Below are 11897 nucleotides of genomic sequence, written 5' to 3' on the forward strand. Positions count from 1 at the left end.
CATTTAAATGACTTATGCACCAATTTCTGAATTTTTTGCAGTTGATGGTGTATAGTACATTTGTTTTTCCTGTTGTGCTTTGTTGTCGCCTTGCATTAATACAGCCATATTGTAGTATTATGTAATTATTATTATTATTATTAATGTATTATTATGTATTATTGTATTATTAATACAATAATACATAATAATACATTATTATGTATTATTATGTATTATTGTATTATTGTATTAATAATACAATAATACATAATAATATTATTAATACAGCCATATTGTATTATTATGTTCATCCTTAAAATAATTTTTATTATTATTTCTATTGTTATTATATCATCATTATTGTCATCATTAATTATATCAGATCACGATGGATATTCTTGTGGACATGGGCCACGAAGAACTGAAGGAGGTAGGCATCAACGCCTACGGACATCGACACAAGATTATCAAAGGAGTTGAGCGAGTCGTTGGTGGTAACATTGGGCCTAACCCTCACCTGAACATTGCGCCAAGTCAAGGCACTGTACTCATTGATCTGCTACCACCTGACAAGGAGTATCAGTCTGTTGAAAATGGGGTTAGTATTTTGGAAGGGGTGGTATACTGGGAAGGGGTATTTTTAAATATATATTTTTTTTAACCTAAGTGTGTAATGGATGTGTGGAATTGCTCATTTTATAGGATCAAATATACATCTTCCAGTGAGACAAATTGGGTTTTTGTTTAAAAAATCATTTAAGTGGATACCAGCCAATTTATGAAATTATTTATTCATCTGTTAATTAGCAAGAAAAATATTGTTCTTATTGTAATTTTCAATTGAAAGTTAATAACAGAAATAAAAACTTAAAAAATTATATTTTTATTATGATACGCATCAAACACTCCTTTTCACATAATTAATATTTTTATCTTCAATATCATGAATCATCATCATTCTTTCCATTATCACCACCATTTTCATTATAATCACATTTATTATTGTCTTCATATCTTCAACATTAGTAGCTACTGTACTAAACGTCTCATGTTAACTTGATTCCTAGATGCAAGCTACTGTTCGAGAACATCGTGACCAAGGACATGCTGGGGGTGTGTTCACATGTTACAACATTATAAAAATACAGAAGATTAAAAATAAAAGACTAAGTGAACGATATGCTCACAGGCGGAAAGAAGCGGCAGATGAGAATTACAACCAAGACAACGAACGAATGCTGTGGCATGGTAAGTCTTGTCATTCTCATATGTAAGTTTATTTTAATGATGTGTTAAATGAATGTGCACAATTTTTTATGAAATTTGCCTGGTGTAGAATTAGGTGCACTACTATAAATACTGCGGATACAGTTAAGGAGGTTTCTCATGTTGTATTGCGGTTTATTTATTCAGTAAAAGGTTTGGTTTCCCAACCTTGAGGTCAGGGTTTCAATCCCTCACTGTGCATTTTGCTTGTGTCCTTGAGCAAGGCATTGCTTCTCTCCACCCAGGAGTATAAGGTACCTGAGGAGGTTCATGTGCAAAATGCACCGATAATTTCATGCAGCAAATTATGGAATTTTTCGCCTAAGCATCGTTCCAATGACTGGGGTAATAATGTGGAAAAGCGCTTTGAGACTTAGTTGTGTAGAGTGCTATATAAAAACCTACATATTATTATTATTTATTATTATGACTAGAAATACTCACCAAGAACCTGATCACACACGATTTTCTTTTGGCCTGATGCAGCTATTTGCTTGTGTTAAACTCATTTAAATATGTTGTTATTCTCCTTGTCTAGGGTCACCTTTTATCAATGCTATTATCAACAAGGGTTTTGATGAAAGGCATGCATACATAGGGGGCATGTTTGGAGCTGGAATCTACTTTGCTGAAGATTCCTCCAAGAGTAACCAGTATGTGTATGGTATTGGTGGTGGAACCGGTTGTCCTGTTCACAAAGACAGGTCTTGTTATATATGTCACAGGTATGTTGATGTCAATTTTTATGTATTTTCAGTTACTAAGACGAGACATTTTTTTAAACCTTGTTTAGCGAATCCACCGCCCACCAAAAATGATAATTTTGAATGCAAACAGAATTTTATTTTTGGCCAATTAGCGCATGTTTAACGAAGAAGTAATAAACGCTAGAATGTTGCTCTGTTTTTGACGAGTATAGTCATCTCTAGCACCCTGTTAGGGACATGGGCAGGTCACATCAGCTGAAGATTAGACAACAGATGGAGTACAATTATACTGGCAGTTTAAACACTAATGGACAGTATAGGAAACAGGACAACAGCGAAAACGATGGAGAGACGAAATACAACAATATTGGTGATAAGCCCATTGGTATCAGAGAGTGAGAGATCGAGACCTCTGGAAGTGACATGCTAAGGCTTTCGTCTAGCAGTGGACCACACATGAATTAATATGATGATGATAAAGTTAGATAAATTAGGCCAGCTGACATAAACATAGCAGACTCTCAACCAGTTCAATAATAATAAACATTTATTTCTGATCAATATATTTAATATATTCATTTTACCATTTTTCATTTTACCATTTTTCATTTTCAGGCAGTTGCTGTTCTGTCGAGTTACGTTAGGAAAAGCGTTCCTGCAATTTAGTGCAATGAAAATGGCTCATGCCCCACCTGGCCACCACTCTGTAATAGGACGGCCCAGCAGTGGCGGACTTAATTATGCAGAATATGTCATCTATAGGGGAGAGCAGGTGAGGGGTTTTTTTGTTGTAGTAGTAATGATGTTGGTTCTATTCAGTGCATAATGCCAATGACTTCAGATTACGTAGGGGTCCCAAGTCTCCCGGACACTGGGACGACCTCTCGCACTCTGCAAGCAAGCAAGAATCTCCCAGAAAATACACTATCTCCCAGAAATTCATAATATTTGCATGTTTTCACTGCTTTATGATCAAGTCAGAGCCAATAAGGTATCACTATTAGCAGCAAAAAAATATTAAATATTTTAGGAAAGCTGATTAACCAGATCAGTGGTAGCTTAAAGGGGAGGGAGGGCCAGCCAGTTCGGGCCCCTAATTTTTTTGAAAATTGAAATTTAAAAAAATGGAGAAAAGAAGAAAATTATTTTCAAATTTAAGTCTGACAGTGTCATTTCCAGCCATCTAGAGGTGCCGTTATCATAAATTTTCTTACCGTAGCACTAACCATAGTAGGGCTGAGGTGCTCTAGACCCTCCATGTGTGAAAGCTCTTCCCTGATCCCCTCTATTTCGAATTCCTGGATCCACAACTGCAGATCTCCCGGAATTGACTTCTTCCATCTTGGAGCCCCTGGATTACATATTACATGAAGTTGCAGCTCAGTAAATTGGCATTTTCACCTACCACAAAACCATTTACAATTCCCCAATATTGTTTTTGCATGGACTGATGAGGGCAGTATTGTAGTTGAATTTGAATGTGGTTTGTTGAAAGGACAGGGCTACTGTTTAATCACATAGTGGAAATTATACACTTGTACACTTATAACATACAAAATATAACCTTTGTGAAAGTTTTTAGAAAAGTGGGGAATATTAAAAGCGTTTAAAGACTGTGCTGTATTTAGTCGAAACATATTAATGTAGTAATTGTTATTTACATAAATTAAGATTGTTACTGTATGTTATTTTTTTTTACTATTTTTATTTTTTTTTTTGAATTTTTTTTTTTGAATTTTTGTTGTTATTTTATTATTGTATTATTATATTGATGATTTTGTTTTGCAGGCATATCCAGAGTACCTGATAACATACCAAATTGTGAAACCAGACACACTACCAACTCCAACCCCAACACCTTGATTCCATCACACTCTGTTAATGAATTCCAACAAGATCATTCATGTTTGAACATCCGAACACCTACAGCTTGAATTAGGACAATATGGAAAACTTATACTGCCAGTCAATAGACACACCCCAACCACCCCCCCCCCCTTCTCTTGCCTGATGTATCCTGACTTTCAATTTCTAAAATATTGCTAACCGTACATGTATGCAATATTGATGTCTGGATACACATACCACTGCCCAGTAAGCGAATGTAAAAGTAGTGTACTTCTGAAGAATCCATTGAGCACTCATTTTCACAAATTTTGCATTGATATAACTGGTGTGATTACCTGCATTGCCATATTCTGTGTATTAAAAACAATTCATTCTCTTTTTTTATCTTCCTCTACTTTTCAATCTGTTGTGCTCTAGTTATTCTTCTATTAAATTTCTTTTAAAAAATTTCCTTAAATTTATTTATATAATATCTATTACTTGTATGTAGTTATTGTTAAATATCTATCATTGTTCTTTTATTGATGTAACTAACTGTGTTATCTTTCACCTTATCTCATTAATACCATTTTTTAATAATAATAAGCATTTTAAATGCTGTAAGTTTGTAACTTTAAATGTTCCCTACATTTATTATTCTACTATGATCAATAGTGTAAAATACTTCCATGATTTCTTAAAATGAAATACTCTATTTAGTATTTTTTGTAAATTTAGTTAGAATTTGCAAATTAATTGCAGATTTTAAAAGTTAATTGTTCTGGTATTTTGTTATTTTAAGCAAAAAAGTACATGCCAACGTTGTGCAATAGTAAGCTAGGGTTTTTACTTTAGTATTTACCTATCTTAAAACCAGTGTACTTAAAAGCAATCTGCTTAGGCCAGCTCTCGCAACACTTTGGCCTAAGAGGTTGCTCGAGTACACTGTGTTTTACTTTTCTTTTCCGTGTGTATTGTGTAGCCATGTTAAATAATGATTTTTTTTTTTAATAATACGTACATCCCATCTGTTAACACTATTAAAGTTTAATAGTGAAAAATTAAATAAAATATTATGATCATAAATTTATATATATTTTAATGTGCCGTCACAATGTGTGTACAGTTGCGAAAGGTTTAAGCAAACCAATGATTTATTTATATAGCTTAGCAAACAATAATTTTTTTAGTTTTACTCAAACGAACAAATTTTTAAAAAGAAATTATTGATTGTATATTAAGTAGCCAAAGACCATTATTTGTATTTTTGTTTAAATAATAATTCATATTGAAAAAGAAATTAAAGAGATTGACTTCTAAAATGAAATTTAAAATCATTTTTTCTTAGATTTGAAGTCTTAGATCTGTACCAGTTTATTTACTATATTATTGAATGTTTTTGTTTTGTAAGTGGGTAATTGTTTATTTATAAAAAACAATAGTCAATCGCAGGTAAAAAATAATCTAGTAATTTATGTGTTATGTATGTAAAATCAGTTGACCTCATAATTGTCATGTCACATATCATTTGCATAATCATGTTTATTGATATTGTCCTGTGCATCCATGTGCCATTATACAATGCAACTCTAAATATAGTAAACTATAGTTATTATTTCAAGCTGTTCATGTATCAGAATTATGAGTATTGAAATTAAGTGATAATGATTAGCTGCTGGGTTCCTCCTTACCCATCATGGGTGTTCAGAGCTGAATACTTAGTCAATTAATTAAATTATTCCATAGATTATTATTAGTTTTTAAGTTATTTGATAAAATTATAGTGATTATTTTATGAAATGCAACCATGATTTTAGATCCATTGACCACTTTTGCCTTGCGTTAATAGAATTTAATTTTGGCTGAAAATCAACACCAAGCATTAAAACAAGCTGTAAGCATGTATTGTTGTACATATTTGTATAGCTTATGTTTTTAGATGTTTATTTTCAATAAGACCACATTGAAACTAAATCGGTTGCTTGACACTGTTTTATTTTCATAAATAAAATTTTAATGTACGACAGCCTGTAACTATAAAAGCCAGATATTAGGGCCAAGTAGACCATGTTAAAAAAAAGGGGTTCAGTCTAACTATAGAACCCCCACCCCCAGGTAATTGCCTGTATGACTTTAATTCTATCAGTACCCTAGGCTACATAACCTGTTCTTTTATAAAGTGTTACAACCATTTTTTTTTAAATATTAAAGTACATGCATATGATATTCAGTTTCCAATGCTTGTTGTTTTTGTTTTATTTTTTAACTAAGATCTTAGCATTTGTGTTCTTTAGGACCATTACAAACAATGCTGATGATACTGTACAATTACAACAGAGCTTCTTGTGTAGTTTTAATGGTGTGGCATGTAATACAGTCTACCATAGTTACAAAATAATATAGTGAATGAAACACAGCTATTTCTCTCTGTTTCGGACTAATTATGTTTCTAAATAACCATCAACGCTATATTGTTGGTTAAACACACTTTAGTAGCATTATACAGCAAACACCACACATCAAAGTACATGACTAAGGCTAATAAATCAGCAAATTTCTGTACTAGAGACTACTTGCTACATCAATAATTGTTTATTGCATACTCATTGGTGCTTGTTGGCTCTTGTTGATGCAAATTAGTATGCTCGTTTTTTGGTGACCGGTATTTGGGACTCCTTTATGGATAGCCTGCGTGGATATTGCTCCGACATCATATCCCTATGGGTCCGCTTGATGACAAGCTTTGGGACCCCAGTGGATCGGGGGCCCAGTGGACTGCCGCAGGAGAGCACAGAGGTGCAAGCGAGTGACCGAGAGGGTGTTTTTATTTTGGTCATGTTGTCCGTTTCTTTATTGTAACTGCTGCTTGCTGTCTGATGTTTCAACTTAGGCTTATCTTCCTGTACAGTATTTCTATTTTCTTCATCTGTAGTATTTAGCTTGTTTTTGAAAACAAAAACTAAATCAGCTTCATTTACGATAAAAACGGCGTAATGCACAGTATTTAATTTGGCCCCAAAATCTCCTATCATGCAGCTCCATTTTTCACCAAATAAACTTTGTAATCGATTCACAATAAATTTACATTTTGCCATTCTGTCTTCGCTTAATGGCAGTTTCTGAACTTCTAATTCGAACGCTTCTTTCACTGCACTTTCCATGTGTTTCAAGACAGCTGGCGAAATATCTTTACGAGTCATATTGCGTACATGAATCAATGATTCTGGAACTGAGAACAAAAAAATAACCATCAATATTAATTTAATAGGCAATTGTTTGATTGATAGTACCTGTACACTATGTATTCATTTTTTTTTCCTGCAACTAGTGTGATAACATTAACATAACATATTTAAAGTAGTAATATCCTGAGCTCTCTTTTTCAGTTTTAATCACCTAAATGCATCTTCTATGTTGCTCTGGGGTGATGCAGTATCTGGCGGTAGGGGGTGCGTGAGAGAATTTTCAGAATATGGACTTCTAGGTGCTTGGAAACTGCACCCCCATACCTTAAACAGTTTACCGGTAATTCATATCAACAATACAATACAATTATTATTTTTCTTATTACAATTTAGGGGGTGCGATCACATAGTCTGCCCCTCAAAAATTCAAACCCCAGTTGCTACTGTATTTCTTATGAAGAAAGAAAATATTGAGGAAGCTATGTCATGTTTTAAATTTGACATATGCTCATAGTTTGTTTTGTTTAAAAAGCCTTTATGGCCCAATAAAAAAACTACTTGTTTAGCATCACATCTCAACAAAATTTTAGGAGGGGAGGTTTTGGTTTTTTTTTTTTTCATTTCAATCTATAGGCCTACAGTAAATCTATGAATCTGTGTTGGATTAGATGCTACTTAGCAGTGCCCTGCTTAGGCAAAACCTTGACTGCATAGGCTACAAACTTGCACATTCCCAGTGATCCTATATTAACACTTTTCAACATCAAAACAAAAAATTGTTCCAAAAATTTAATATTTTCAATGTCATTCAAAGTGTTAAAATTCATATTCAATAGGCCTACAAACAACTAAAATAAATTAAAATACTACAACCTGGTTGGGGAAATCAATTCACTTAAATAGGCCTACAATTATTTTGATTAGATTTTCTGAGCAATATTCATTTTTTTTAAATTAAAAAAAAAATTCCTGCTTCTAAATTTTTTATTTTGCTCGAAAATTCAGATGGGGTGGCGACATTAACAAGTATATTTTTTTATTGGCCTATTAATCTAGACTTTTTGTGTATTTTGTATCATGATTGTGAATATCAATAAAAGTCTGGGGCAGATGCAGGATTTGGTGGTACGGGGTGCATGAGAGTCCACATCACCTCAGCCACACCATGGTTGAAGCTGAGGGTATTTTGAAAATATGCACCTCTAGGTGCACGGATTGCACTGTACCTTGAAAATCTTACTGGTACTATATCAAAAATGCAATACAAACATTTTTCTTAATCAATTTAGGGGGTGCAATCGCACCATCTGCACCCCCGTGCATCCACCCCAGAAAGTTATTGGATTGGATAATTGTCATTTTGTCCATCTCTTACCAATACTAGTATTCATTGTGTGAACTTTTCCAATCCGCTTAATATCAGTTTGCAAGCGTTTGACAGCTAGTAAATTAGGTGTAAATCTCAACGAACATGCCTGCGATTGATCAGGCAGGATCGGAGGCAGTTTGTCAAGAACTTCTTTATGGATCTTTCCAATAGCAACACGTGCTTTGAAAACCTCATGATCGTCTGAGTGTTCCAAGGACCTCCTTACTGTTTCCACCTTAGTTTCATATTCTTTCATTTGATGAGTTATTGCTACATTTTCTGTTCTCACAGTGTTGAGTTTTGCTGTATGTTCATTTATTATTGAATTCATTAACCATTTTTTCTTTTCCTCCAGAGTCTTAATGACTTGGCCTGTACATTTTTGTAATGATGCCTTTGCATTAGCTGCATCTGCATTGATACGTACAGCAATTTGGTTTTTTTGGTTTTCTGCTTTTTTCCAATGTACCAAATGAAAGTCAATTTCTTTTATCATCTTCTGTATTCCTTTGCGCATTGATTCTGCCTCAGTTTTAATATACAGCGATGTATGTTTCTTATCATGCGTCAGAGCCAAGCAATCTCCACATACGTACTCATTGCAATCAATGCAAAAGAAATTTGTTTGCACTTTATGCTCTGGACATTGTCGATCTGATGTCTGGCATTTTAGCTCCTTTACCTGTTTTTTATTTATCCAATCAATTACATTTGTCACCTGAAAAGCTAACGGAAGGCTATCTACAGACACAGCGTTGTCCAGGACCGTTTCATCGCGGCAATTCGGGCAAGTGATTCGGCCTTCTGGTTTCACCAATTTCACAAGACAATTTTTACAGAATGTGTGATTGCATCGTAGCTGTTTGAACACATTTTTGGTGTCGTCGTCTCCGGGAACTTCGAAACAAAGTTCACACTTCAATGCGTCTTCTTTTAGCTGTTCCAAGACGGAATATGCCATGTTTTTGAGATATAAAAATATGAATTACTCAACTTAAGACTACTACTGTGCAAAAGATGGCCTACTATACGATCTTTGGCCTATACCTCGCCTGTGCGCGATTTTTTTTCCGTACGAAACATTTACATGAAACTCCACTCGGGCCGTCTCGGCTGAATCGACCCGAAAATCTCATTGCAGAATTCAGGAGGTCAAAAGGTCATCAACAGATAAACGTCTACAGAACAACTTCTGAGAGAACGTCGCTGTCTAATTTTTAAAAATACATTGATGTAACCATGTAATTACCAATGGGTCGTTTAAAATGACATATAATATTTGATTAAGCTGCAGGAGTAATGAAAAGTGTTATTTTAACTTGAGTTACATACTATGACAATTTTAATTTTTTAGTTAGGCCTGGGTTTTGCATAATTACCTAGGCCTACTAAAAACGCTTTCTGGGAAAAGCACAAAGAGTAAGGAAAAGCGCGTTTTTCTTCATCTGATCAAATGAAACAGAATGACAGTTAATTTCAAATTAAGAGAAGAGCTGAGAATAGGCAGCTCTAAAATACTGGATGCCATAAGACCTGCTAAAATGGCAAAACATCAAATGAATGTAAAAATGAGCTAGTTATTAATATTAGGCATAGTAATCGGCAGGTTCTTCATTACAAGGCTAGACCAAGTTAATTTTAATGCCGAAATGATAATAATAATAATAATAATAATTATTATTATTATTATTATTATTATTATTATTATTATTACCTGTACGTTAAGGGGAACTTAGACAAAGGGGAAATAACACAAAAATTATTCCCCTTGGGCTAGTTATTATTTATAGGACTAGTAAATAGTATCTGTAGGTTCTTCATTTCAAGCCTTAGGCCAAGGTAATTAATGCTGAAATGATTATTATTATTATTATTAATTATTATTATTACCTGTACTTTAAGGGGAACTTAGACAATGGGGGAATTAGAGAACAATTAAAAAACGACGTTAAGGGGAAATAACACAAAAGATATTCCCCTTGGGCGATTATTATTTATAGGCCTAGTAAATAGTACAGTATCTGTAGGTTCTTCATTACAAGGCTTAGGCCAAGGATAATTAATGCTGATATTATTATTATTATCATTATTATTATTATTATTATTATTATTATTATTATAAAAAAAATACTTATAATGGTCACATTATTAAGAAGACACAACAATAATTGTTACTTAACCAATATCCTGAGGCGCGTGGAACGGAGAGAGTAGAGAAAACAGTAGAACTTATACATACTGTTTGTGGTGCTGAACTAATAATAATAATTCAAATAATAAAACATTAAATAGTTAAACCGTTATTAAATTTTTAATTATTGGTCATGTTGTAACTTCAGCCGTTGTCTTTCAAACCATTTAAATTATCGTAGCAAAAAGTATAAAAACTAACTTGTGTTTTTAATGAAAGTTAATCACTTGTAAATTATAAATGCTTGAAAATGTGTAGTTCAATGGTTTGATTGAATGTGTGTGGAATGGGAATTGAATATATGGCGTAGACCTATGTTTAAGAAAAAAATACAAAGTATAGGCCTATGTAGGCCTAAAAAAAAACAAAGGTTACTTTGTATTTGGTCACGGAGGGCTATATCTGAGGATTTTTCAAATGAAAGATAGGGGGTAGCTAGCTACCCTATTCTCCCTTCTCCCTCCATGACTGGATCCGCCAATGATCGCGCACACAGCAAATCTATTATATTATAGATGTATCGAGTTTAAGTGGATGGTGGCTCGTTTATTGCTCGTCCCGGTAGAGTCGGTGTCAGTATCAGATTGACTGCAATACAATAAACTCCTACTTGTTTAACTTTGTATACCACAAATTGTAGTTGTGGTCAGCGAATGTCCTTATAATTATCTAAAAGTATTTACACTGAAGAGTTATCCTTTACCACAAACCACAGAAAGCCGTTGAGTTCAGCCAGACTAACATTCATATAAGCTTATTTGGAATATGAACTGGAATCTGGGGAATTCATGTTGCAATATCGCACATGATCTTAAATCGGCTAATACTATACAATTTAATTTTGTTTTTAGTGTATTTTAATATTTAAAGGCCTGGTCATCTCCAATGAGTATGGACTATTCCATTGTTAATCATGCCGTGTTGCCCTTGTCGTCCGCAAAAAAATTAACACAACAATTAAGTTTGCTTTTCGTTTATCCTGTCACCGACAGTAGGGATGCTTTGGTTTTATTTTGTTTTTGTAATTGCTTGAAAAATAAATAAAATGAAATGAAAAAATACTGTTTGCTCTCCTTATTCCTACAGATGGTATGTTTATTCATCATGAGAAAAGAACTTTTCACAAATTATTGCCCTGGAATGGGAAAAGGAAACCGAATAATTAACGAAGTAAGCAACGATCAAACAAAATTGAACTTAAGAAAAACCAACATACTTTTTAATGTGATTACAGGATATACATATCGTATGTAGATTTCTGTTGCATATCAAGTCATATTAATAGTGATTCTATGTTTAGAATTATCAAATTGTAGGCCTAGGCCTAAGTAGACCAAGTCCCGTTGCAAGTGTCAGCTGTCTCTTATACA

At 33.6% G+C, this 11897-nt stretch overlaps 2 protein-coding genes across 2 annotated transcripts in view; one reads left to right on the forward strand and one right to left on the reverse strand.

The window, feature by feature from the left end:
- LOC117123674 (poly [ADP-ribose] polymerase tankyrase-1-like) overlaps nt 1-6008 on the forward strand; it is a 28237-nt gene extending 22229 nt beyond the window's left edge. The window contains exons 18-22 of the mRNA XM_033269675.1: nt 365-580; nt 1050-1230; nt 1787-1973; nt 2571-2727; nt 3744-6008. Of these exons, the coding sequence (XP_033125566.1) occupies nt 365-580; nt 1050-1230; nt 1787-1973; nt 2571-2727; nt 3744-3818 (816 nt within the window). The 3' untranslated portion in view covers nt 3819-6008. The remainder of the gene's footprint in view (nt 1-364; nt 581-1049; nt 1231-1786; nt 1974-2570; nt 2728-3743) is intronic.
- On the reverse strand, nt 4781-9358 carry LOC117123675 (tripartite motif-containing protein 59-like). The gene is made up of 2 exons (XM_033269676.1): nt 8343-9358; nt 4781-7011 (listed from the first exon to the last, which is right to left on the reverse strand). Exons 1-2 carry the CDS (start codon nt 9295-9297, stop codon nt 6419-6421), a joined length of 1548 nt encoding a protein of 515 aa, XP_033125567.1. The 5' UTR covers nt 9298-9358; the 3' UTR covers nt 4781-6418.
- Nucleotides 9359-11897: the final 2539 nt, after the last annotated feature.

Source organism: Anneissia japonica, unplaced genomic scaffold (assembly GCF_011630105.1).
Source record: "Anneissia japonica isolate Jap-2015-1 unplaced genomic scaffold, ASM1163010v1 scaffold287714_len2871179_cov188, whole genome shotgun sequence".
Classification (NCBI taxonomy): domain Eukaryota; kingdom Metazoa; phylum Echinodermata; class Crinoidea; order Comatulida; family Comatulidae; genus Anneissia; species Anneissia japonica.